General features: G+C 42.1%; 2 protein-coding genes across 3 annotated transcripts in view; one reads left to right on the top strand and one right to left on the bottom strand.

Annotated features, from left to right (window-relative positions):
* The window catches only part of PCCA (propionyl-CoA carboxylase subunit alpha), a 265,961-nt gene extending 265,541 nt beyond the window's left edge, over positions 1 to 420 (top strand). The window contains exon 24 of the mRNA XM_079327423.1: positions 67 to 420. Within this exon, the coding sequence (XP_079183549.1) occupies positions 67 to 135 (69 nt within the window). The 3' untranslated portion in view covers positions 136 to 420. The remainder of the gene's footprint in view (positions 1 to 66) is intronic.
* GGACT (gamma-glutamylamine cyclotransferase) lies at positions 149 to 26,968 on the bottom strand. 2 transcript variants are annotated; one of them, XM_079333433.1, is made up of 2 exons: positions 26,842 to 26,968; positions 149 to 3,382 (listed from the first exon to the last, which is right to left on the bottom strand). In XM_079333433.1, the coding sequence occupies exon 2, from the start codon at positions 3,363 to 3,365 to the stop codon at positions 2,901 to 2,903; it is 465 nt and encodes a 154-aa protein (XP_079189559.1). In that variant the 5' UTR covers positions 3,366 to 3,382; positions 26,842 to 26,968; the 3' UTR covers positions 149 to 2,900. The 2 variants fall into 2 exon arrangements, with proteins under 2 accessions (XP_079189559.1, XP_079189558.1); XM_079333432.1 differs by lacking the exon at positions 26,842 to 26,968 and adding an exon at positions 23,925 to 23,997 and having other exon boundaries at positions 2,769 to 3,382.
* Between the last annotated feature and the right edge of the window lie 946 nt (positions 26,969 to 27,914).

The raw sequence follows: 27,914 nt of genomic DNA, 5'->3' as shown, positions 1-27,914 counted from the left end.
GTCAGCCAAGCCATTTATTTCACCAGGGTATCAAGGAATTTAAATTCTGCTGTTTCTGTACCCTAGGTGAAAGCTGTGCACTGCAAAGCTGGTGACACTGTTGGAGAGGAAGATCTGCTGGTGGAACTGGAATGAAAGGTTGCCTCCACACAGTTGAATTAACTAAGCCTTTATTATTTTTATCTGTAAAGTAACATTAAGACAATTCAACACAGAAAATGGACAGTATTACGCACAAGATTTTATACAGGCATATTTACTGTATCAGTGGTTAAGACAGCAAACACAGATGTTAAATCTTGGCAACAGATCCCAGATTTTTTACTTCCAGAAATACTTGTACATAACCTTTGTAATGCTTTGATTTTTCAGGATCAAATAAAATCAATAAAATACCATTTCTGCTTTGAAACAGGAAAAGTCTCTTTTTTAAAATAAAGAAAACACAACAAAAGCCAAAATCTGATTTGTCTTCTCCACAGCAATGTCCCTGGTTTGAGGCCCCAGCCAGGCTGTACAGAATGGCTGGCAAGAACGAAAAATTAACCACTGAGCAAACTGAGCAGTTCTCTTTTACTCTGTGTAAGTGCTGCAGAAGTACCACCAACAGCTTAAATTCTGACCAGATTTATTTTGAATTAAGATATATATTTATTGAATTTATTTATTAATAAATTATTATTATTATAGATTTTAAATACTTATTATATTTTTATTGCTTTGTATAGATTAGATTTAAATTACAGGTTAGAGGTTTTATTTTGCTAGTGCAGACATTTGTCATGTATTTTCATTTAAAGTTGTAAGGGAATTGTCTTCTCTTTTTCAAATTCATACTCAATTTCCCCACCCTTATCTTCTTGGTACTGATTACTGGATGCCTTTACAGGAGGAGCTGGCACTGTTCTCACAGCTCTTTAGCTGCTGCCCAAGGTACTGCTAAGAGCATGTGTTGTCCTCAGACCAGGCCTCCTCCTGAATGCTCACAGGAAAGGGACACAAAGGGACCTTGACCACTGCCCTGGAGTGGAGCAGGCCTGCTCTCATTTTCTTTCCTGGGATGTGCAGAGTCCTGCTACTTCCCAGAAAGAAACCCTGTTGCCAGAGCTGCCTGGGCCCTTTCCTGGAAAAAAACCAGTTGGTGACAGGGCTGGTGACTCATGTTCAACCAGGAAAGCTTGATTGTGCTTGAAACTTCTGACTGAAAAGGCACTGTTCCTGTTATTGAGACACTGCTAATTAACTACATCACATGGCCAAGGGGGAATATGTAGTCCAGGGATCTGCTTAGGGAATTAGTTTATAAAACTCATCAGGATGAGTAAGGAGAGTGTTTGGATAGGACCTGCCTTCCAGGAAAATGAATGCTTTTGCAGTTGGAGAAACTGAGGCAGAGACCCTGCAGATCTCCTTACAAGTCTCCTTACTGCCATCTTATCCCTTCCCAAAGGAGCACAGTTCAGTCTCTGCAGGTTGCCCTAAACAGACAAATATTGTAAAGAGACACAAGTATTCTACTATCAAGTTACTTATTTTGCTTGCTGCAGCAACATAGAAGCTTTTCTGAATGAGATGCACCAGTGCCTACTACTGCTGAAGTTTAGGCTGATTCCCTACCCTGGATCTCCTCTGGCCATCACAGGGCTACTGGCAGTGAAGCAAAAGTACAATATTGTTAATTGTATCCTTTCTGCATTTGATGGTACTTTGGCTCACTGCATGGCATACAATGCCTGCTCCCATCCCTTTGGCAGCTTTGGCTACTGTACAATCTATCTGCAGCTGAAGGAAAATATAAGGCACAGGAGTGTAACAATAGAAAGCCACGATTTTCCCAGATTGTACAGAAACCAGCACAGTTGGTTGGGTCAGGAGGACAACAGTCTTCTTTACGTATTTTTCCCAATTTAAATGTTGCAATAATCACAATACAGGTCCTTTGGATATTTTTATAATGTATATAATTTTTCTTCCCCATTAGAAAACTCAGTTTGCATATGGTTGCAAGTTCTGCATTAAAATGCTTAGTAAAAAGTCACCTTGGCAGTAAGTGCTTACAACAGCTCCAGGGTAGGTTTGCTTTTTCTGGTCCCCAACAGCCTCCATATCCCCCAAAACAGACACACACACGCTTAGGCACACAGACACACACAGCCCCAAATCCTATAGTCATACAGTGAATGGAAATGGAAATCAAAGTGCAATAAAAAATACAATTTTAAATGTAACTCTCTTACATATTCTCAGTATTTTTTGACAGTGCCTTTTAAAACTAAACCTGGTTTAAAAATACACCTTTCCAGTTCAGAAAAAAAAAAACCTCATTGCAATGCAGAGTAAGAATAATCTTTACCTCTTCTCCAGCAATTTCCTATTTGTCTAGAAGCACCAAGTTATCTGATCAGCTTTCCTTGTTTACATGCAGTAGCCTACCAACCCATTACAAGTCAATATTCAATAGGAGTTGTGCTTTACTGTGCAGACATTTAAATCAGTTTCAGATATTAGTGCAAGAAAATTTGTCAGTTCAGGGGAAAAAAAAAAAAAATCAAAATCAATCGGTTCCTCTGCCCTTCAGTGACCTCCAGTATTTTGCACCAAGGCAAAGGGGGAAGTTGAGGGGAATAATTAGACCCCAGAGCTGATGTGCACATTCAGTTATTTACAGCCGGTGCAAGCCCAGTAAGCTGCAGCAGGCTGGGGGGCCAGGAGGACACTGCCTGGGGAGGAATCTGCAGCTCTGGGCCTACGGGACCTCAACACTAGCGCCAAGGCTGCTGGGCTGGGAAGGTTACAAGAGCTCCTGCAATTTAATGACAAGGTATTACAGCTTTCCTGGCAAGGTTACCGAGCAACAGCTGCTTAGCACTATGCCTTGGGCCGGGCTGCCGCCGCCGGATCTACTCCCGGCTCTCCCGTAGGACGTAGGCGAGGCCGTGCTTCCCCGAGGAGTCGTAACTGTCATGGTAGGGGAGCCCGACCCACTCGGGCGGGTAGGTGGCCGTGCTGTACACGAAGCACTCCAGCTCGCCCTCGGCCCGCGCCTCGCCCGCGCCCTTCCCTTCCCACTCCACCACCTGGATCCTCATCAGCGTGCGCTGGTACATGTCTGGGCAGCCTTCGAACTCATCCAGGAACTGCAGCATCTGCTCATCCACAGAGTAAATCTCCCCGGCAATGTGGTGGCCTGTCCCCGGGATGTTCAGCATGTAAGGAATATTGTACTTCCCTGCGATCACCAGCGGGTACTTCTCCACCGTACGGCCCCTTCCTTGGAATTTGGCTAGGCCTTTGGCCGTGTTGACCATGTGCTTGTAGTTGGGCTGGCCCTTCTTGAGCGTGCCGTAGACGAAGACACGGGCCATGGTACTTGCAAAAGCAGCTGAAAGACAAAGAGGCTCGTTACCCACGGGGCCAGTGCCCTGCCAAGGCACCTCCTACACAAACGGCTGCTTGGGCACGTGCAGGAGTGGTCTCATCGTCCTGTACCACATCTGAGTATCACAATTCAAATATCTTGAAACTTTTCAGATAGCAACTGCATCAGTGAAAAACAGAGACCAGGAGAAAGTCAGTGTTTTGCAGTTCTTTGCTATAACCAAATTACATTCTCTAAGGAATCCCAAACATCAGTCAACACATTGCTGACCCCCAGGAAAAGCCCTAGATCTTTATTTCTCTCTCTCTCTCACCGTTATGGGAGCTGTGCTGCAGCAAGCACATGGTGTTGTGCTCCCCAAAAGCCAGTGTAACCTGGTGTGAAGTCATCTCATGGATGTGCTGGTGGATTTTCAATAATGCCAGCGCTGAGGTCCTGCTTGCTGAGTGACAGACCAATGCTGAACAGCAAGCTGTGGGGCTGGGGCAGAAACTGGAAGCCAGGGCTGCTGGCAGAGAGACCAGGTAAGGCCATGCTCCTCCTCCCTTCCCTAGACTGACACCCCACAGTGTTAAATCACCTCAACTAACTGGTCCACACATGTGTGAGCCCCTCTTGAAAACAGACCCCGAACAACCATTTGTGTTGTCTGTGAACATGAAACACTCAAAATTTGTTTAGATGGGATAAAAGACTGGCTTTACTGAAACATAACAGGGGGGAAAGGTACCTTCATAGTTCCTGTATTATTTTTTCCCACTGTGCCCTGCTTGTCCTCCATCATTTCTGTAGGGCAGAAGCAGTTCTTGCACTGTGATGATCTCCCACATTTTACCTGTGGTCACTGACTGGGCAGAGCCTGCCTCATTCACAGTCATCTGGCTGGACCAGACACCCAACATCAGAGGAGCCTGTGCAGCTCCTCTTGGAAGGAGGTGTCATTAAATAATGTAGTTCAAATTTGAGAAGTATTTAAAAACAGTCTGGAAGTGGAAATTTAATCTATTTTCTGCAATTTACTCTTATTTTAGTAAACTGTTAGGTTTGGTCAGTTATCCAAAAGGGTGTGTTGCTGGCCGAGAAGAGTGTCATTTAAAAATCCTCAGTAGCCAAGCAATTTCCCCTTTGGTGAAGCAAACAGTTTTTCTCTGTATCAAAATACAGCTTTCCAAGCAAAAACAGTGTGTGCCTTCATTTACCGGCAAACTGCTTTCACTTAGGGGAATAAGAACACACTGATTTTTCCCCCTGTATTTTATCAGATATACTTCAGAGTAATTTATCCTTCATGACATAAACGAGGTTTTTCTTGGATGCAGCTCATTCCCTCACAATAAAAAGAGCATTAATATTCAGTCGGCCCGAGTCTCCTTTATAAGAAAAATCATTACCTTTCAGATTGTGTTTTGAATAACAAACACAGATCCTTCAGGAAGAAACTTGTCCCCGTGGGGATTGAGAAAGGATCAGAGTTAAGCATTGAAACATGCAATTAATTCCCATTAGGGGATTAGGGCACTCGTGTTCACTTTGAATCAGAAAAATGAATTGTGAATTAAATTGTTCACAACCAAGAGGTTACTTGTCAGAGTTAATAAGTTAAAAAATAAAAAGGGAAACCTAAAATGCACATAAAAAGCTCTATAGTGAGTGGTGCATCTGTAAGAAAAAGATACGCTTCATTTCCATTAAACAAAAGCTCTGTCCCTACTGTACAGCTGGAGATAAGCTTCCAAAAAGTTCACAGGGAACAGTGTCACCATTTCCTGAAACTGGTGAAAACAACTTTGCTGTTTCTGATGGCATAGCAGCTGGCTGTTGGGAAACATCGCCCATTTAAAGAAAGGCACCCATCATCCCAGTGCAGGGTCCACAGAATTCAACAGCAACAATGGAACTTGCTAACCCAGGTTTGGGTGAGTGTTTCTGATCTAGGCTTTGAGCAGATTGATTCAGCAGGCAGTACAAACAGAGATGGAGTGGGAAGCTGAAGTTTCAGCCACAGCTCCCTGTGGCACTTCTGTGCCCCACAGTGGCCCTGTCGCTCACGCTGGATGGGCTGAGCACAATGACTTCTTCTATAAAAAAAAAAAAAAACAACAACAAAGCAAAACCCAGCCCTCCAGCCAAAGAGGGATTGAAATAAACTTGGTAATAGCATTTCCTGATCACTGCTCCATATAAATTAGACATACACAATTTTCTGCACAATAAATCTCTGTGCTGAGTGTTGCTCTGCAGAAAGGCTGTAGATGTACATCACTTAAAGCACTCGCAAATCCTGGGCTTCTAAAAGAGTTTTAGCCACCTTGTGGCAGGAGAGCACAGAGCAGATTTGTATTTGAGGGTCATTTCACAGGCTTCCCCTAGACAGCTGAAAACAGTTATAGATGGCACCCCTCACTGAATCACCAACAAGAAGTTGCCTTTTCTCACTTAATCCAGTTTGACACTTCTTACCTTCAGTAAACCACCTGAGAGGAAAAGAAAACCCACCAAAAACCAAACAAAACCCGCCCAGACTTACACTGAAGATTAGCTGTCAGGACAAAACAAACCCATTCAGAAAGTACTTTCATGAAATATTCATACCAGAATCATTAAAATTTAATGGCATGAGGAAACACGAGTGAAATTTGTACGTCATCTCTGCAAACTATTTCTTTTAGCTATGAAAGATGGCCTGCCAGATCGCTTGTGGGATCTGTAACTAGTTGCTTCATCAGGCAAGATGCAAGGATCAGAAAATAAAGGAACTATTTCAGCATCACACAGGTAGGTGTTGTTGGATATAAAGTGGCTCACAACTGGTGCCAGCCAGGAGCCCGGGTTGCCACTCGGCATTAGTGCTGGTAGGGTGGCAGCAGTGTATCCACATCCACCCTCACCCACCAATGGAGTTCTGGGTCAGGACTTTGGTTTTCCCTCTTGAGGCCCAACAGCTCCACCAGGGTGAGAGAAGGGTGGATGGCCATGGGGCCAGCTGCTGGCTCACTCACCCTGCACTTTCAAATGAAGCTGCAGCCAAGCTCTTTGCTCCCAGATTGTGCCCAAAACAAGACATTGCTTCCCAAGTGGCAGCAGCAGCTTTGGCAAAAACCACCTTTTTTTTTTTTTTTTTTTTTTTAGCACAATTCAGACAATTACAGGACCCTACCAGCTTCTTTTAAAAATAAAGCATGGCCCTAGAGCCGTGCATTGTGCTAGCTCCAGGGCTGTTTGCAATCATGCTCTCAGTGGGTTTGGGAGAAAAAGTTTCAACAAAATAACATCTAACTCAGAAAGTATCCATTTCTCTCACTCCATACAGTAACATTATTTTCCCTTGAGAAAAATTCTCTGCATTGGCTCTGTGACCAGATATAGTTACACATTAATTCTTCAGAAGTTTCTTAAAAACTGTAGGAAACAGGTGAAAAAACAAAATGCCTTGAACTTTAAACTTGAGCCCAGTCTGTTTGAATGAAGGGAGTTTTAAGGTCACTCTTCACTCAATGCTAACTTTCAAGAAGGACTAACATGCCAGAGAGGACTCCTGGGACCGCATCCTGTTGGTCCTTTGATGCTTTCATTTTGTTGCTTGCTATTTTCTTTATAGCACAGACAAGGGCTTCCTGCCTGGGCCGACCCCTTCCCAACCTTGCTGAATACCTCGGAAAAAGTTTATGGCAAGACACCTTTCTTACATTAACCACAGAGGCACCAGTAAAACGATGGCTCCTTTGAAATCAAGAGGTTATGGTCTCCTCGCAGCGGTCACCCTCTCTGAAACCGTGAGGTGCTGGTTTGTGAAAACAAACAAGAGTATTGGAGTAACCAGGGCCAAGCTGGATGCTACTGGGCACTACCTGAAACTCCACTTAACATTCTTTGCAAATTCTTTTCATTTCTTCCTTGGATAACTCACACCCCCAAAACAGCAAATACTCCTGTGCTTAAACTGGAGTATCTTGTGAGTCTCTGCCAGGAGGCAGAGTGAGGATGCCCTTCCTTTGGACAGGCATCAATCACAGCACTGCTCACATGCAGCCCTTTGTCATCACAGCAAACGTTTGCCTTTGTCTCTTTGAAAACATTCCAAATCACTTTCAACTGTACTGCATAGAGAAAATGCATTAGATTAATTTTTATTACTTACAGAAAAACTTTAATTCTCAAAGTGACTTTTTTAGAAGGTCTTAAAGTGACAGATAAAACCGCCACATGCAAAAAGATGCTGGGGATGGAATGCAGAACTCACACTGGACACAATATTAGATTGATTAACAGGCTAAATTTCAAGTGAGTGTAGAGACAGGAGGGGATTACCAGTGCATCAGGCCCAGAAAAGGTAGATGAAAAAACCAGAAGGTCAGTGGATGTGGACAAACTGAGTTTAAAGGAAGGAGGGGAAAGCTGTCATCTCAAGAGAAAATTATATCATTAAGTATTGACTGCTTTGTCCAAATAGTAAGTCATGTTGTGTAAGTTTCACTAAAGTCTTGGGACCTCAATTCAGAAACCTGTGGACTACAAAACTATGTAGAAAGAGCTCAGGGCAGAGCATGAATCCAGAACTGTTTTACTTGGGCCAAGAATGAACCAGCTGGGGCTTACATAGGAGCCAATGAGATGGGGAATAATCACCTACAAATATGGGTAAAGGTACTAAGAAGAGACAGTTGATTCTCTGCATACATGAACACAAACCTAGCCAAAATTTTTTGCACAAAAACATTAACATGGATAGGAGCAGCTTTCTAATTTTAAGAACAGACAGGCATAAGAACAACCATAACAAATGACCCCAAAAACCTTGAGGGCCCAATGCCCTCTGTCTTCGGGTGGTTAACAACAGACACCTCAGCATCACAGCACATGAACAGGGCAGGGCAACATCGATGCATTTCCAGACTTGGGTCCAGAACCTTCCCATGTCAAAGTGGTGAGCATTGTGCTGTGTAAAGGCCTTTTCTTCCTGTGAGGTCTCAAACCTATTTTTGTGTCAATAGTGGCAGCAGCAGCAGCATGGACAGCAGCCCCAGGCTGCAACTGCATGTGTGTGCATGAGGCCAGATTACTGTGGGGTCTTTCCCTGATGCCTCCTTGCTTCATCTTCCTGAGTCAGGGGGCTCTGTGCACCTCCTCAGTGCCATCAGATACTTTTCCAGTGCTTACTCTCTTCATGGCTGACAAGCCCACATATATTTAACAAACTGAGAAACACTCTTTAGTGATTCTCCTGTGGTTTTCTAACATAGGGAAACTAGAACTGAAATATTTAAGAATAGATAAGCCATGAATTTATACAGGAAGAGAAACCATATCTCCTCCTTTGTTCACACTCCATTCTCCCCATGCCTTTTTGAGTGTTACTGAGCAACACATCGATGTTTCAGAAGAACACAGCAATACCTCAAGCATCTTAGTCTTGAGTGCTAACTGAGGTGTGTTTATTGAAAATCAATAAACAGTGTAGAAGTCTTGAAAACTGGAATTCTTGACAACTTGTTCAAACTATCATGGATGCTGCAGTTATTCTTGCCTTAGAGAAAGGCAAGAGACTAGATGGCTTCTCAAAATCCCACTCCAGCATGGTGGGTCCTTACAAAGCAGTTTTAAGTGCAATACAATTAATTAGAATTATATACACAAAAATACCTCATCTTTACACTTTTAGCATAGGTGCTTACACTGTTGTGTCTACACAAAAGGAAGAAAAAGAAAACAACCCACAAGAACAGAACGTATGCTTTAAACGCCAGACTGCTGTTACAGGAAAAAAGTAGAAAAACAACTTTTGATAGGGCAGCCCTGCTATGCCATGGTGAATTTGAAGTGGTTTCCATCATTGAGATGCAGAACAGAGCCCAGAGTTTCAAACTGCCGACATCCTGAAACTGGGGACAGAGCCTGCAGCTTGGACGGGCTCCCTGCGAGGTCAGCACATTCATTTACATGCCAATACCCGAGCGGTCAGCTCGCTGCCTTGGACCGAGGAGATCATCCCGGCCTGAGGAACACGGCAAACACTCCGAGTACCTAAGCATGGGAATGTGTTCCTCTACACTGAAAGGATGGCGAGAGAGAGAACGGGGAGAGAGAAAAGATGGGGTCTCGTGTGGGATCGTGAGGAAACGAGGGAACAGCTGCACAATGATCCTCTGTGAGGAGGGGAGAGGTGCCCAGGTCACGGCCCAGCACCGTCCCTTGGGGAGTGACTGAGCCGGGGGGGAGATGTTCACAAAGCCCCTCGGGCAGGGGCCTGTGGCTCGGGAAGCCATCTTTGCTCCTGCTCCGTGGAGAGGCCATGGCAGGGGCTGCAGGCAGGGTGAGCTCTGCCAGGAGAGACCCAGTGGTGCCTCTTGGGCCTCACTGGCTGGGAGGGCCAGAGCTGGACATCCTGCGAGAACAGAGGAGACTCCAGCCAGCAGCTCCACAGGCAGTAGCAGGACGTCTCCCTGGGATGAGTCAAGGTGCCTGTGCCCTGCACACCATGCGGAAAGGTCACTGCAACGCAGTGCTCCTCAAACCTTGCTAAAAACCAGAGGAGAGCACAGATGTTCAGGGAACAAAATGTGCTCTGCTAAATGAGCCAAACAGAAAAATCCGGTATATATCTGGGAACAGTGAAAATTACACTGCAGTATTTTTCCTTCAGAAATGGCTACATACTCTAGTCCAGCATGGACTAGCTACTAAAACACAAACCTTTGACCAATGTGGCAGAAATTAAACATCAGAAAAACCCCCACAGACTGTTCTTTTTTTCAACACATGATTCCTGGGGAACCATGAGCTCCTTAAAAGGGTCAAAGAAAGGTAATTCATATTTGCTGCAACCACATATACACACTCAAGGATTTTCTACACAGACCCATGCTTTACTTGAAAACCAGAAAAGAAGAAAAGAAGGTTAAAACCAGCTGTACTGGAGGAGCCACCAGATCTCAATGCAAAACACAGTTTTAAATATTCCACCAGAAAGGGTACAGATAGTGTGGGATAATGGCCAAGGACATTTGCTCAGAATCTGGGAAATATAAATTTTGTGAGGTTCTGAAGGAATAGTGAACAATAAAGTGTATCTATACACACACAAGTTACACTAACAGTAATGCTTTTTTATTTGTATGTATACCACTGGGTAGTAATGGAAGAAGAGGCCTTCCTTGACATTTAGAGGACCAAAAGTGAGGTTACTAAAGGTGCATAGAAGCAAAAGTGGAGCGCTTTTTTCAGTCTGTGAAGCAAATTTGTGGAAAAGCATAATATTTAACATGGGACATACTGGCAACAAATCAGCTCAACAGGCTGCCTAGGGAAGTGGGGAATCACCATCCCTGGAGGTACTTAAAAGGTTTGTAGATTGGTGCTCAGGCACATGGTTTAGTGATGGAATTGGCAGTGCTGAGTTAACAGCTAGACTCAATCTTAAAGTTCTCTTTCCAAACTAAATGATTTTGTGATTCTATTCTAACCCACTACAGTTATTTTATTTTTCTTACTATTTAAATGTATAAGCACTGTATATGCTCACACTGGTAAGCTATCTGGATAGTTTTATTTGATAAGGAGATTTTTAAAGTGAATTTCAGCTTGCAACTTAATACAAGTCAGAAATAAAAAAACAATTCATATTTCAGTAACATCTCTCTTCCACCATTTTCTAATACAATAAAAGGCAAGAAAATACAAACCAAATCAGGACATCAAATCAAAACTACAAAGAATCACGAACAGATGTATATAATTAACTTCAATCCCACTGAGCTGTATCACTTCTCTTTAGAAATTAGTAACAAGTTTACTACAGAGCAAGTAAGTCACAGACCATCATGAAAAGAGAATGAATGAGTTATTTCAACTGTCCTGGTTTTGATTTTAGCTAAGAATGACTTGCAAATTCCTGCAATGAAGTCTGAAACATACCTCATGTCCTTCTTCAGAAACAAGGAATGCATCCTTATCCCAAAGTAAATACATTTACTGGCCTTCTATCTTCTATGCAGAAGAAACAAATACATATTCTGGAGACATCAAAAAAGCCTGAAATTGCATTTAGCAAGGCACTGGAACATTTGTTTTCAAATCCATAAAATGTACTGGCTCTCAAATATCCAAATATCTTTCTGCCTGGTAGAGTCAAAGCAAGACAAGAAATCTCCAATTTGTATGTGTCCTATAAAGGAGATGTCAAATTAAATGTTTATTTTCTGGTAAAGAGTGCTTTGGTCTCTGATGCAGAAACAGGTTCTGTAGCCTAATGCGAAATTTAACACAGGTCTGTATTTACTGAAAAATGAGAAAAACCAGCTATACAACACCTTAAATCTTCTCATGGAGCCACAAGAGTCTGACAAGAATTCCTGATGGAAATAATTCCCTACATCTATATATACATTTGCAATTGCAGATAAAAGCTGTTTTAGTTTTATGATGACATGTAGAATTTACTCTAATTCAAGGTCTCCTTGCCAGTTCTCCTTCCAGAATGCTTGGAAGTGAAGGGCATCTTACAGCAGGGGTAAGACTGTAACAGAATTGCATAATATTAATCTTTATTTATATGAGCCAATTACTTATAAATAAAATATTTACATAAATGAAAATGGCTTTATAAATGCTCTGCAGCCTCTCTTCAGTGACCTTCGAGAAAGAATTTCTGATAGTAGCTTGATAAAGAAAAAAGAAAGAAGAACAGAATTAAGTACTGGAAATAAATAGAAAGGGGATTAATATGCAATGTGGTTCTGAATGCAAAAAAGCCAGGTCAGGGTCATTAAACAACCTGACAAGGATAACACAGTGAACTTGGAGTTCATCATTCAATAACCAGTGAAAACATCTCTAGACCAAGTCACAGGGAAGAACTGTCTATGAACAAGCAGTAAGTTAAGGGAAGATTATAACGGACTGTATTAAAATAAAACGGCAATAAGCACAGACAAAAGTTACCAGTCACATTCCTCAGGAATCAGCATTGTTTTGTTTCTTAGTGATCTTACTACAGCAATTAGCTGAGTGCCTGCCACATCTGTGTGTGATGCATCCAAAAGATCATCATTTCATGCTACAGCCATATGAAATGGCCTAAGAATGGTGTAATTGAAGATAGCTTTTAATGATACAAAATGCAAGAACATATGCCTGGGGACTGCAGACAAGAGCTTCTGGGGCACTCACCATTTGACGGCAACAAAGGAATCAGAACCTCTCAAGCTGGAAGAGAGGCATAAGGATCATGGAGCCCAACTCCCTGCTCCTCACAGGACTGCCTAAAGCTAACCCGTATGACAAAGAGCATGCCCAGCCTCTCCTCCATCTCTGCCAGGCTTGGTGCCATGACCACCTCCCTTGGGAGCCTGTTCCAGTGGCCAGACACCCTCTCAGTGAAGAATCTTTTCCTAATGCCCAGTCTGGACTTCCCCTGCTTCATCCCATTTCCTCGTATCCCATCACTGCTCAGCAGAGAGATCAGCACCTGCCCTCCACTGCCCCCCTTGAGGAAGGAAGCTGTTGGCTGTGATGAGGAACCCCCACAGCCTTCTCTCCTCCAAGTTGAACACACCAAGTGACCTCAGCCACTCCTTGTGAGTCTTGCTCTTGAGGCCTTTCACCACCCTGGTCACCCTGCTCTGGACACACTGCAATGGCTTTTGTGAAGGATTTCACTTCTACAAACCAAGTGGTTTCCATCTGTGATACATTTCTGCATCATGACAGCATACAGAGCAACTGAAAAGGACCTTTCAATTTTTTAAAAAATAAAATTAGCATTCTAGAGATGTAAATCTTCCAAGTTACTCTGTGTGCACATCAGAAGAAATTCACAAACCTTAAGACACTGAGATATCTAGAAGAGTGTCCAACTACACCTATTCATCAATCTAGAGTTTGTGCTGAGAAAACCAGCATGAATTAGGCAAAATTACAATATAAAATGTTCTGAATGTCTCAAGCTACATCTTAAGGTGTAGCCAAATTAGGACTGGAGCAGGTCGCAAGGAAAGGTGATTAAGCCTCCATTACAAATTAGCATATTCTCTGACTAGCTTTAGTCACAACAGCCTCCTTGCACATTCCAAATATGGGCCAAAATTATGAGAAAAGAGGATGGCTAAACTGGCTACATTAGCTGTCAACAGAGCAGACCAAAGGGAATGCACAGAACTTGGCATAGAAATGGAAACTGTCACTGAACCCTGTGGGACATGAGGCAGAAATGACAATGGATCACTATATTCCTGCTTTCTCAGGGTATGCTTTGGAAATAAGAAAACAATTCATACATGCTGCTATTTCACAGGGATCCCACCTTTCCAAACAGGCCAGTAGGACAGAGAGTATCCTCCAATTTACTTCCTCATGCTTTTTCAAATTTCAGTGTGAGTGAACAGGATAAACAGGACAGGAACAGCAAGTCCCAAGACTTCTCTATCCTTCTCAGTGAAAAGTTTCCTCTTGCATTGGGATCAGCAGACATTTTCAACACACACCTCTCAGCACAAACTGATACACAATAGAAAACCATCTGCTCTCCCTGTCAGCAACTTTGCTCCAACTAAAATAAACTTACAAGCACTACTTATAATTTATTTTTATGCCACAAATAAAGAGAACAGCCTCCAGTAAATACAATCAACACCACACTTTTAAAAACAGACTACTTGCACTGAAAGGTCTTGGCTCATAGCAAATATAGTCTGGGAGTTTCAAGAAGTAGTTCTGGATGAACACTGGTACATCCTCACACCAAATGCATTTGACAATGAAAAACTGGAATAAGAAGGGACGATTAACCAAAATTTGTATTTTTTGAGTTAAAATGACGCTACCTGAAAAATACCAAAGATAAGCACTCACACAATATTTATTCACACAGTATTAAAAATGCAAAAAACATTGTTAAGTAACTTCTTAGTCCATCTTGGCCATAGGAAGTTACATTTCAGCTCTTGAACAAATCAATCACTGCCCTCCCAGTGCCACTCTCCCCACCCAAATACTGCACAGTACAGCAGACTCAGGCAACTCCCAATGCCCACACACACAGGAATAATGTCATTATTCTGAAAAGAATTTTTCCCAGACTTGACAGTATCTAGGGACATCTGGAAATCTCAGTTAATTTCACTTCTGCATTCCTTAAGCAAACACTCACTTAGTGATGCTAATTAACTGCAGAAAAGTTAAATAATATAATTAGAGAGCCAGATGTAAATCAAGAAACACCATATTACATAAAACACAAAAAGAAGAGAAATCATATGACATCTTAATTTTGTCTTTTTGATATGGCTTAAAAAGACAGGTAATGATCAAATAACTTCTGACTTTCAGCACATGAACATTTCTTTCAAAAGAGATAAATTATTGGCAAATTACAAACCCTCACTAGCTCACCGTTTACCCCACAATAACTATCAATTAGTAGAGGCATGTCTCTGAATACATAATGCATTACATTTTTTACTTTCAACACCTGGTGTCACCAGAATAACACCATATATTTCTAAAACGCTCTGCAGTGTGTGTGTGCCTTGATTTTAAGGCAGCAGTACTTCAAAGGAAGTGGAATTGTGGAAAATTATGGCAAGCCATGCACACAGATTATTTTTTTTTGTAATTGATACATTATCACTTAACTGACCATGGCAGGTCATTTTAAAAATGAGGCTCAAGGTATTTAAAAGCCTTTATCCCTTAGACAAGGTCAAAATGGGCCTGAACAAAGTGAAAATTTTGCTGTATTTCAGTATTTTGAGCAAGCTAAATCCTAAACCCTTTTCTGCAGAAACACTTTAACTGGTGATTTCTGCTACACCAGAATTTTGCTAATTGCAGTCAATTTTGTAGGGGCTAATCACCACCTTTCTGTCCAGACTAGGGCTGTATTAATTGGTTATCATTACAGTTCCCCTAAGAATAGACAGAGGAGAGCGATTTTGATTGATTGTTGCTTGGAGCTCCTTGGATCCCCAAGACACTAAATAAAAAGTTAAATATCAAAGAAGATTTAATTAATTTCAGTCTCTCCTTCTTTCCACTCTATCAGCAAAATAGAGCTGATAAAAAATTGACAAATTAAAGGGAAATGAAGAGACTCAGAACTGGTGACCTTGTATTTTTTTAATGAGAAAGTACATGCATTTATTTGCTCTAATCTTTAGATAATGGGCATAAGAAAATGAACTTTCTCAGCTTTTGATGCTTATTCCAAAGCACAAATGGAGTTATGGTTGGCAGTTAGATTAACTGGTGTAAGATTTGTATTATTCTTTTTTGAATATTAAGATTTGTGTTTTTCTTTAATACAGCATTTCAAATAAATCAGTGAAAGAATCCTGAACTCATGGGGAAAAAAATCATAAGCTTGTTATACAAGAAAGAGAAAATAATGTATTGCAACATACAAATGCAGTATTTCAGAATCAAAAGGTTTAGGATGAACCTGTATTTTAGCAGAAAATTCTGTATCAGGAAACAAAGGAAGATGTGATCAAGATTTTTATAATTAATTTTGTAAAAACTTACTCAGACTGACACTTCCACTGATTATGAATAGGTTTCCTGCACAGGACTTTCCAGAAGTCATACTGCCTTTCCATACTTTGTCAGTTAAGACAGAAGCACTTCCATAAGTACAAATTTTCAGGTTTTAGTGCAATCACTGTGGATTTTAAAGCTAGAAGAGAAAATCTAACCCTGATACAGGAATTATTTTCAGGTGAGTGCATTTCTAGGCTCTGTAAACAATGTTTGGAGGAGATCCCTATGTGCCTGCAAGGCATTCACTACCTCTAAGCTGATCTGTGGGGCCAGCTTTTTGATGACAGGCTTCCAAATCCCCTAAAAGGAAGACAGGCAAGCAATACAACCTTGAAAAATGGTATCAAATAATATCAATGCAAATAAAGAAGAAAACAGTCATGGAAAGCAGGAAAAAAGATAAAGCCTGGGAAAAAGGATGCAAGTCATTAAGGAAAAGCATCTCTTCTCCTCAATGCTTGATTTAAATAGATGTTAACATAAATAAGTAATTTTAAAAGAGACAAAGTCTAAGTCTGGTGGGTTAATCAAGTTAGACAGATTTTATAGCAGGTTTTGTTTATTATAACATCCACCACTTGTTCGCTGCAGCATTTCAGAGCACAAACCCTCCAAACCAAAAAAACCCAAAATCAAACATCAGTAGTTTTCTGTAAAACAAGGTGTTAATTATTTTAGGACTCCCTAGCCCCTTATTCCTTTTTAAAAGGGAAAAAGAGTAATAATAAAAAAGACCTCAGAGGATCCTTTTCTCCCAAAAGAGTCAAGTATTCAGTGGTCACTGATTCAGAATGTGTTTATATGCACAGGAGCAGAAGGACCACTGGTGAAGTAATACACAGGTCACAAAGCTTTATCTAGAGCTGCTCAGCAGAGTGGCCTGATGTGTCCTCCACCACCAAAGTCTGCCCAGGCAGACCTAGAGGATACCACTTGGATGGAGATAGACACTATTTCCAATGTCAGCTCCTATGGAAGAAAGAAGGGATGCAGACCTTTTAGTAATAAAACTTAATATTTAGAATGCACACAGAGGCAGTTTCCCATCTCTACCACTGCTAAGATGTGCAGATGCTGAAAATAAATCATCTGTCTTGATCCATACTAGTTACTTTGTCTTGACCTTGGCAGATCTTTTGACACTGATAATGCTCATGATATTCCCCCATGCAAGCTAGCAAAGTATGATTTAACAAGAATTGCTGGTATTTAGAAAAAACAAAAACAAAAACAAACAAACAAACAAACAAAACCAAACTCCAAACCGTTTAGAAAGTCTAGTTATTATTTATCAGAGACATAGACATATACTAGACATATATTTATCAGAGACATAGACACAAGCTAGACATATACTCAGGATTTGTTATGTTCATTCCAGTAGCAGGGAAGCACCAGTAATGAAAATAATGAATGATGTGCACAAGGCTAATGGGACAGTCACAAGTGTACAAAATAACCCTTCTCCTGGTTGTGCCTACTTTGCATCTCAAAAACTGTTTTTAGATCACAGATATGAGAGATTTTAATCTGAAATAACTGGTGTTTAATAAAGATTAAAAATATATAAATTATATTGTTTATAGGCGTGTAAGTTTTATTTGTTCTATTGATAGCATGCTGGTGAGATACACCACTTTGATATGGAACCATTAAAAATCTATACCCTCACATAGTTTTTCTCTAACCTGCTGATGTGGCAACTGTAGATAAGACACACTGCTATTCTTCTAGACATACAATAAGCAATCTTACACACACATTTGTTTATCCACTGCATATGTGATTCACAGGTAAACTGCTGCACATGCCTACAAGTATAATTCACAGCAGTGTCACAGGTTTTATCAAAAAGAACAATGTAAGCTAGAACACATCTCTTAGACAGCTAAGTGACTGTATCCTGGTAGCTCAGAAAACATGCTACAAAAGCTGCATCTGCAGCAGCTTTGCCCACAAGACAGAAATAATGAGACAAGCAGAGCTGTCTAAGCAAACACTAAAGTTGCGCGTGCTGTTAGTACTGTAGAGCATTTACAGATCACAAGAGTACAAGATTACTGGGGAGTTTATTCCCATTAAGAGATAAAAACCATCAAGCTTGAGAGTGACTGTTCCACTGTCACTAAAAATACTTCCTAACACTCTTTCCTAATTAAACTCCCAAAGCATCACTACTGCCTAAAGAAAAACTCAGCTGATAATGTAATTGTGCTGATGGTTTAATGGGTTGGCACAGAGAACCACAGAGGGATGGGCAGATGTCAAATAAATAATCCATCCCATACATAATCTTAAAAATTAGCCCAAGAGATTAAGTTTTGACCTATCTAATGTCAAACCAAATTACCTGATGTGGCAGGAGGGTTATGAATGACAAATTATCCTGAAGGCAACGTCATCTGTTCCTTCCTTCTAGTACCATACCTACCAGGTCTGGTGTCTGCTGCATCACTCTCCAGACCCTGCTTAAAATCTGGCTGCAACAACATTAATGGTGAATCTCAAAACCTCCCCAAAAAAGCACCCCAAAACCAATCAAAATGCTTGACAAACCCAGAACTGAAAGGCCAGTCATGGACTTGATAATTTTCTTAGTCCATCGTAAGATTTGAGAGCACAAAGTTATCATATCAAAAGAATTACTACACTTAAAATTCAAAAGTGAACTGGATTGCCATGTCAATGAATAAATAATTCATGTGTTCACAGTAACACTGCAATAACAAACCTCTGCTAAAGACAGCTAAAATACAGAGCCTGATCTGAGTTTCCACCTAAATTAACACCGAAACAGAAGTTACAGATAAGACATATAGACCACAATATGACAAATTAAAGAGATTAAATTGTTGTTTTGTTATACAGAAATTAGGGAGAAAATTTTTAAGTTCATCCTGTCCGAAATGCAAGGTACTTGATGCTCTCCATTAATATAGTAAATTGTCACTAAGCATACTTAATTAAAAGATAAAATAACTACTAGCAGTAAAAGAACAGACTAGATGAACAGATGGTTCCAGATAAATTTTGACCTAAATTTCTTGATATTTTGACAAGACAAATAAAGGTAAATATAAACAAGAAGAGGAGGGAGAGGAATAACCAGCCAGTCAGTATATCTCAGTAAGGAGTCTCATACTAGAAACATGTAAAAAACCACTATCAAATCCTTTTCTTTCTCAGCTCACCTGCTTGTCTTCTCAAAGATGTTTTGCTTCTGTTAAGCAGCTTTCCTGAAGTTACCCATGACCACTTCCATATTCACTTTACTGAGAAACTAATTATACCTGGAACCCAAATAATGAAATAACGCCCACTGCCCTAGGACATTTTAATCAAAAGAAATAAATCATTAACCTGTAATATAATTTAAATCTCTTAAAGGTTGATTTTCTTTTATACTCACTCTCTCTTGAATTGGACCCCTGCTAGAGATAACAGTTAAGAGAAATGTTTCTATCTACAGAGTCCACAGAAGGCAGAGATTCTTCTTTCTGAGCCCTTCATATCACCTTCCCTTTGGGCACTCTCCCCAATCAGACAGCTCCCAAGTATGTAACTCTGAGTTACTTACCATGTTTGAAATGAGCTTCAGAAAGCTTCAGTAAGATTTGGCCTGTGGCTGGATTCATATCCTGAAAGTTTTCATAGCAGGTATATTTGAACTACATCACAGCAAGGATGGCAGCCTTGGAGCAGGTGAGTGGTTTGATGTGTGAAATGTGTATGTGCAGGGTAAGCATCCTGCTGGGATTTATTCCCTACGTAATTTTCAGCTAAGGCAAAATCAAGCCTGGGGCTCTACTCCATAAGCTGTGTTGAAACATTCCTCTCCATTCAGATAATTTCTCAGTTATTTATACGTTTTAGTAATATAGTGTAGGCTCAGTGCAGTCTCATTTAAATTTAATTTAGCTGTTCTCCTATGCCCACATCCCATCCTAATACTTGCAAAGCATGATCTCCACACTTCACAGGCAGCAACTGACTTTGGAAGCACTGCTTTACAGTACATGAAGCCACACTCCACACATGTGCTGTACTCATCTCCTCTCAGTGAAACATTCTGGAACACTGAGCTCAGATTCCTACTTACTCATTCCACAGAAAATCTAAGTTTTGACGGCTGCACTAAAAACTGCCTCAAGGAAGAAGAACAGCAACTGATACACACTCAAACATATCTGAAATATGACATTCATTCTGAGATTATGTTTTCTCCACAGTAATTTTTAGTGATCTTTTCCCCTCCCTTTCCTAACCTATTTAGGCTTGTCCCATCCTCTTCAGAGTTCTTATTTTGCCAGAAATAAGTTTAGGCCTAAGATGGTTCTTGAAGCCACAGTTTTCCTTGAGCACTTGTGCAGGTATGCAACCAGAGGAATAAAGAACTCTATTAGCCTCCTTCTATTCCTGACAGTAAATCCAAGACCATGACATCTCAGCTGATGGCAACAATCATGGCAAGTATATTTTTTCATTCCCCCACCTGATAATCTGCACCAAATTACTATTGCTGAAAACTCTTTTCTTCAGTTGTCTTCAGTTCCTCTACCCACATATTCTGTTGAGTTTCTCTCAACTAGTCCTATCTTCTGATCTCTAAGATAAAAATCTGAATCTAGTAATTTTCTCTTAAATCTGTTATTATGGATGCTTATGTTATTAGGGCCCTTCTCTAGACTCCTAACATTTCCCCTTTTTTTCCATGAGCTTTTCACAAAACCCATGAAGGAATTCCCATTTTTCCTCAAGTTCAAAAACTAGCAAGAACCTGCTGCCTCACTGTGGAATAATATCCTAAGAGTCCAGGTGAGCTGGGTTGGCTAAATGCCCACAATGAATAAGTGTGTATTCCAAACCTCATTCCACATACTGCCATCATACAGTTTTTGTTCTCCCTTAAGCAGAGGAAAATACATAAAAACAGAGCCAAAAAGAATGTCATCACAAAAGAGAGGCAAGACTTAGGCAGGAGGACATCACTAGGTCTACCTGTCATTCAAAACCACTGCAAATACCATTCCTCCAAGAGAAAACCAGAACAAGACCATTATTTCTCACTCACTACTCACAGTCTCACTTCCAAGATGATTTTTCTCAGCAATGTTTTGAAGAAAATTGGTTTGTGTCTATTTTTTCTTCAAGCTTTCCATACAACTGTGTATGTGGACTGGGTCTCTCCTGACGGGAAATAATCTAACTTGTTATCTTTGACTTCTAGAGAAATTCACACATGCTGAGATCCAACCAAGAACAAAACTGTCATTTACAGAACTTGCAGTAGACAGAATCCATAGACAATTAAAATGACATTGATTTTAGTGGTAAAATTTAGTGTCCACACCCTAGCCTAGTTTAATGTGCAAATTAAACAACAAACACTTTGGGTTCAATTAAAAGAATTCAGAAAGAATGCTACTAATAGCCTCCAATGAGCTCAGGGGGTAGCATTCACCTTGCTTTAATTTCCAACAGTTCAGAATCTAGTCTGGTCACTCAGGCTTTACCATTTGGTGCAGAGATGTGAGGTGCATCTCTTGTCAGCACCTACAAATGAAACATCTCAAATGCAAGTCTGTCATCCTGGGAAGTAGACTAAAGAAGGGGGCAGTGCTGAGGTACAAACTCATGATTCTTATCAATACTGTGTGTCAGTAGAAACAATAAAACCTCAGTTATTGAAAGTCTTGCACACAAACTGACCTGCCCACCAGAATGCAAAATGTATTAACTTGGTATATTTCACAAGATGTGTAGACAGCATTTAGTATCTGAGATGCAAAGGTGGCAGCAGAGGTACAGGATGAAACCCACATATCACAGAATGAGTCAAGCTGGAAAGGATCAGAGTGGTTACAGGCCTCTACACCCTCCTCAAGCAGGTTTATCCTAGGTCACATTTTACAGGATTGAAACCAGATGGTTTTTGAGTATCCCCAGTGAGGGAGACTACACAACCTCTTTGGTCAATCTGTTCCAGTGCTTGGTCGCCTGCACAGTAACGAAATTCATGCTCATGTTCAGGTGGAGCTTCCTGAGCATCATTCTCTGCCCAATTCCTCTTGTCCTATTGCTGGGAACCACAGCCATCCTTTTGGCACCCTCCATTCAATACTTACTGATAAGGTCCTTTCTAAGATGTCTCTCCTCTAGGCTAAACAGGCCCAGAAATGGAGAAATACAAGAGAGAACCTATAGAAGATTTGAGTCCAGATCAGGGGTAAAAAAAATATTTTGGAGAGAAGTCTTTTATACTAACATTCCAAAACACTACTGAAATTGTGAACGATATTTTTGTAAGAAAGTAACATAATGCCAACAAATATTCCTAACACTTCTGGAATACTAAGTAAACAGCAAGACTTTTAGACATGTGATGAGAAATTACTATCTGCATCTGCTTCCTGACTAAAAGGAGAGCTACAACCCTGACTGCTGTTGGAGCCAACTCAGCCAGAAGTGCAGTACAGCAGTCAGGATTATACTGTTTGGGATCCATGTTTCCTATGACATCTCAATGATTTACCTTATACATCCTTACCTCAGGACTCATGAATACACCCTGCTGAACAAAGCAAAGCAGCCAAGGCAGCAAGCACCCTGCACTGTATTAATGGGAACACAACCAGCAGATTATGGGGAGTGACAATCTCCCTTAACTTGATACTCACTAGACCACACCTACAACACTGCACCCACTTTGGGGCCCAAAACAAGAAAAAAAGATGGACAAATTACAGTGCATTCAGACAGTCAAGGGGCAAGAGTATTTGCTTTGTGAAAAGCAGCTCAGGAAGAAGCCTCTTCAACTTGAGAAGAGATGGCTTTTGATTGACCTAACAGCAGTCTTTCTGTTATCCAGGAAACACAGCCAGGGTCTTTACAGGAGTGCAAGTCAGAGTTCAAGAGCAACAGGTATAAACTAAAATAAAAGAGGTATCAACTTGATTCAAGGAAAAGGGCTCTCATGACACAGACAAAAATTGAAGCAATCTGCCCAGAGGTGCTGTGTAGCTCTATCCTTAGAGGTTTCCAAGACAAGTTGGATAAAACACTGAGCAAACTGGTCTGAACACACAAACAACCTTACATTGAGAAAGGAGGTTGGACAAGTGACTCCCCACGTCCCTTCCAACCTGAATTTTGCTGTGATAAAAGTTGTGGGCTGCATCAAGCTAGACAAAATGAGGGGAGAGAAGAAGATAAAGAGACTTGCAGTTACTCTGGTATTATTTGATAGCACGTATTTTTCAAATTGCAGCATTGTTCTAATACAGCTACTCTCACACAGCTGAAGCCTGGCACAGGCAGGGTGATCTCCCTTTCATTTAGTAGCAATCCTCAGCACTGGAAAAAAAGCAATGCTTGAGGGAAAGGATGAGAAAAAACAATTCTACATGACCAAGAACTTCTGTCAGAATGTCAGCAATACAATGGTAACTCTGGCTGTTAGTAAAGGTCATGAGCAATTACAGTCAAAACACTGCAGAGAGAGGTGGTTATGTAGGTAATTCCAAAGGAAAAGAAGTGTCCTGTAAGACAGAGAAATTAGGAGTGACAGTGATATCGAATACGTTTTCTCAAGATGTTAAGAGCAAATAGCTGACACACTTAAAGAAATCACAGTGGCCAAGAATCTTAATGTAAAGGCCATTCTTCAACAACACCATAATGGTAAATCAATAGGACATGATATTATCCTGGTACAGTCTGTCCTTCTTCAACATTAATTGGAAGTGAGAAAAAGAGAGCTGTATCTAACATGGTCCATAAAACATAATTAAACATTTGCAGTGAAGAAGAGCAGAAAATTCTGGATAGCTATGGATTCTGGGTTAAGAACAGTGATTTACTACTGCCTGAATAGTTCAATTTCTAAAGAAAAAAGATATTAAACATCCTCTTTGGAGAGACAGAGTGAAAAGGGTATTACATTTGCTAACTCAATGACATGACTGGGTCCATCCATTTCCCCTGTCTCTTACTCAATTATCTATGTAATACTTACCCTTTCTGTCAGAATACTGCAAAAAATCTATGAAAGATGAGAAAACAAAAGGTAGCATCAGTTCATATAGAAAATGTGTTCTTTTATAGCACATGCTCACTGCTTAATCAGTTCACATCACTTAAAATGTCATTCAAGTTTCCCATTCAATTCTACTTAAATCAAAAGTGTTATGAAAATTATTTGACCAGGTTCAAGTTCAGAGAACTTTTAGAGTATGAGAAACATACAAGAAGACTTGAATAGCAATAGAAAAGTGCATTGCTCCAAAAGTGAAATTACAAAAACTACAGTAAAATGTAGTGTCTTTTTCTTCTACCAACAGTAACTATTAGTAGCATTCTTGATTACACAGAAAAATAATTTGGCTAATCCATTAGAGAGTAAAAGTGCAGCAGAGCTAGCAGCAGAAGGCAAATGCCACAACATGCCTCTGGAATTTACTCTCTTATTTCACTGCATGATACCCTCCATGACTATACCTTTGTTCCTGTACCTACACTTGCACATTCACAATGCAGATCAGGCAGCCACATAACCTAATTTCCCTGAAGTTCCCCAAGAACAAGCACAAACAAGAGAAACAGAAGTCACAAAATCTGTGGTTGCATGAGCAGTCAGATGAAAGTAATTTTCAAGAGGACACTTCCTTTAAAGTAGACAGTTGGGTTACTATTGGGAGTTATGAGGATGTACAAACTTGGAAGAATGTTGGTTGGATGGGACCTTTGGAGGTCACCTAGCCCAGCCTCCCACTCAGGGCAGGACTAAAGCCAATATTAGATGACACCTTCCAAGGGAAGAAGCTGTGCTTAGCAGAACAGTGGGTGGCAGAGACAGCAGGATGTCTGGTGAAAACTAGGCCTTGTTTGTGCCCTCTCGTCTCCAGAGGCACCAAGATTTCCATGTCAAACATCAGCCAAGGAAAGCATGAACTCACTTGGTAAACCTTTCTAAAGGATAAAGAGGAGGCTCTGCAGTACATAAAGCACTTAAAACAGTATTTCTATGCTGGATGATCGGAGAAAATGACCAACAGAAAACTCTAATCACACATATAAAGGCACCAAAAGGAAAAGCTATGAGGAGCAGATGACATGACACGTACCAACATCATGACACACTTCCTTCTGTGATGGAATGAATTCGTGCTCAGTACTCCAGTGGTCTCAAAACAAACTCATGAACAAGCTCAAAGAAACTTGCTTGCAAATCTGATGGCAGAAAACCATGCTAATCTGGAAAGTGAGGGGCAAACAGGCTGCGAGAACCCAAGAAATATGAAGGGTGACACACATATCAAGTAGGTAATGTTTATCAGCAGTCAGATGCAGATTAAAAAACATTAGCAATACATGAAAAGGTCATTTTTTGTTTTGTTTAACATGCAACCTCTTTGAAAATTCACATTTTGAGGCAGTAAAAGAGACATCTGTTTGGTTTAGCCTTTATTTAACCATAGCAGGAGAAAGCTGTCCTACACACAGGTAATAACAAGAAATGTTATTTGGTCATACGGCTTTGACAGCTATGATGGAGCAAGGGCCATGGTGAGTGCCAATTAAAGATACATAAACTGTAGAGACAGTCTAAGTTTTTAAGGCTTCTCTCAAGAGGAGGGGAGAAGAATAATGAAAATTTGCCCATGCTTTGTTCAGAGATGTGAAAATTTAAAGCCTCTCTTAATGGCCTTTGTCACACAATGAACAACTTTAATTGTCAAGAAATTGCTTTTCCAGGTTGACTGCCCACTTAAGCTAGAGAGTATATAAAACAAGTCTGCTTCTCACAGTGTTCTACATGAAACAACTTGGTCATGGAGATATTTACAGTTGTGCCACTGTATGCTCAGTTCTACAGAAGTTGCTACCTTGATATTTTCAAAGCATGGCAAAAATTACAGAAGCAGCAAATTAAAAATACCTGAAGCAAAAAATGAGGAAGTTAATTGTCTGAAATTAACACAGATATAAGTAAATGAACCTTAACCCAAAACCAAAAGACTTAAGCAACTTCATAATGGAAAAGGATACAGAACAGGTGGGGTACAAAAGTATAGTAAAATGAAAAGCCAAGGCGTATTGAAAAAAATAACAAAAAGACACCCTCCCCACAAACATTCTTGTCTAAGCAATGCAGGCAGAAAGACAAGTTCTCTTGTAAGGATATGCTGTCATTGAATAGTTCGGGTTTGGAGGAACCTTAAATCGCTTATTTTCAAGCCTTGCCGTAGGCAGGGGCACCTTCTGCTACACTCTGCATCTATACCTGAACTCTTTCTTTCCTCTTTTCCCTCTAGTTTAGGTACTGGCTCTCCAAATGCGCATCACCAACCCATTACAAGGGCAAAGGCATGTTACTAACAGGAGTACTTGGATCACTTCTGTTTGGAGGATGCGCCTGAGCACCTGGAGAACACAAGGTCATCCACACCCTCGGCCGATCCAGCGCTAGGGACAGCTCTCCCTGCACTCAGCTCTATCACCGACGGGCCGCCCTCGCACAGAGGCGCTGCTGTGCCCTTGCCCTGTGTCCCAGCCGGGAGCCCTGAGCCGCCCGCCGGCAGGGCAGCACCGGGCCAGACCGGCTCCCACGTGGCTTTCGGAGCGCGGCCGGGCCGCAGGGCGCTCCCCGCAGGGCGCTCCCCGCAGGGCTCGGCTCTCCCCGCAGGGCGCTCTCCGCAGGGCTCGGCTCTCCCCGCAGGGCTCTCCCCGCAGGGCGCTCTCCGCAGGGCTCGGCTCTCCCCGCAGGGCGCTCCCCGCTGGGCCGCACCGCCGGCAGAGCCCCTGGCCGGTACCGGCACCGGCACCTCCGCCTGCCCTCAGCGCGTCCCCGCGGCATCACGTGTGGCGAGGGCGGACCGGCCCCGGCCCAGCCGCCCCGCCCCGCTCTGCCCAGCGCTCTTCGGGCCACTCACTCGCCAGAGCTGCCGCTGCCTCCGCGCCTCCGCTGCCGCCTGCGCCCGCCGCCTTCTGCCCGTCTCGGGGCGCCTCTCCGGGGAATAGGCGGCGGGGCGGAGCGGGCCGTGGGGCGGCGCCTGCCCCCGCTCCCTCCCCTGCGGACGGGGCAGCGCAGGGAACCCGGAGCGGGGCCGGGGGTGAGCCGGGGTTGCTGTCCGGGCCGGCGCGGCTGCCAGAGGACGGAGCGTGCTTGGCGGGAGCGCGGCCAGCCGGGCTCGGAGAGCCGGACAGCCCGCGGCCGCTGCCAAGGCAGGAGTGGCGGCCGCGCTCCCGGGAAGGGCCGCTCCCGGAACCGCGCCGGGCCTGGCCTCCTGCAGGCCGTGATAAACGTGCGTCAAGCAGCTTGGCAACATTTGGCAGCCAGTCTGGCCTTCAGAGAACCTCTAAAGAAACCCTTATTATTTTATAAACGCTGTTGACTGCTCTGTAGGAAGGGATTTTGGCTGCAGGCACGGATTGGTCTTGAGCCGGCTGAAGCAGCAGTTTTAAAGTTTGAGGGTGTTAAGCGCCTTTCTGTTTACCAGCTTTGCAGGCAGCTTCTAGCTACCAGCCAGACTCCCTGAAGCCGGCTCCGTAGGGATCAGTCTGCTCTTTAGCAAAGCATGTGAAGCTGCCACACAAATCACTTTAAAGGGAATGCATTGATAGGGGAATAAGAGTGAGATACCCCTTCCAGTGGTGCTGTAGCACGAGTCCTGGTCAATGGCAGGTTGAGTATAAGTCAGCAGTACCCTGGCAGCCAGGAGGGCCAAGCATCTGCGGGACATCAGGCACAGCAGCACTACTGGGATTGTCCCGTTCTGCTCTGCACTGGGGCGGCCTCATCTTCAATATTGTGTGCAGCTTTGGGTGCCACAATATCAGAAAGATATTAAACTATTAGAGAGTGTCCAAAGGAGGACTTTGAAGGTGGTGAGGGGTCTAGAGGAGAAGCCATATGAGCAGCCTGTTCAGCCTGGAGGAGACTGAGGGGAGATGTCATTGCAGTCCACAATTTCCTCATGAGGGGAAGCAGAGGGGCAGACACTGA

The sequence above is a fragment of the Erithacus rubecula genome (assembly GCF_903797595.1).
Source record: "Erithacus rubecula genome assembly, chromosome: 1".
NCBI lineage: Eukaryota > Metazoa > Chordata > Aves > Passeriformes > Muscicapidae > Erithacus > Erithacus rubecula.
This window is presented reverse-complemented; position numbering and strand designations above follow the sequence as displayed.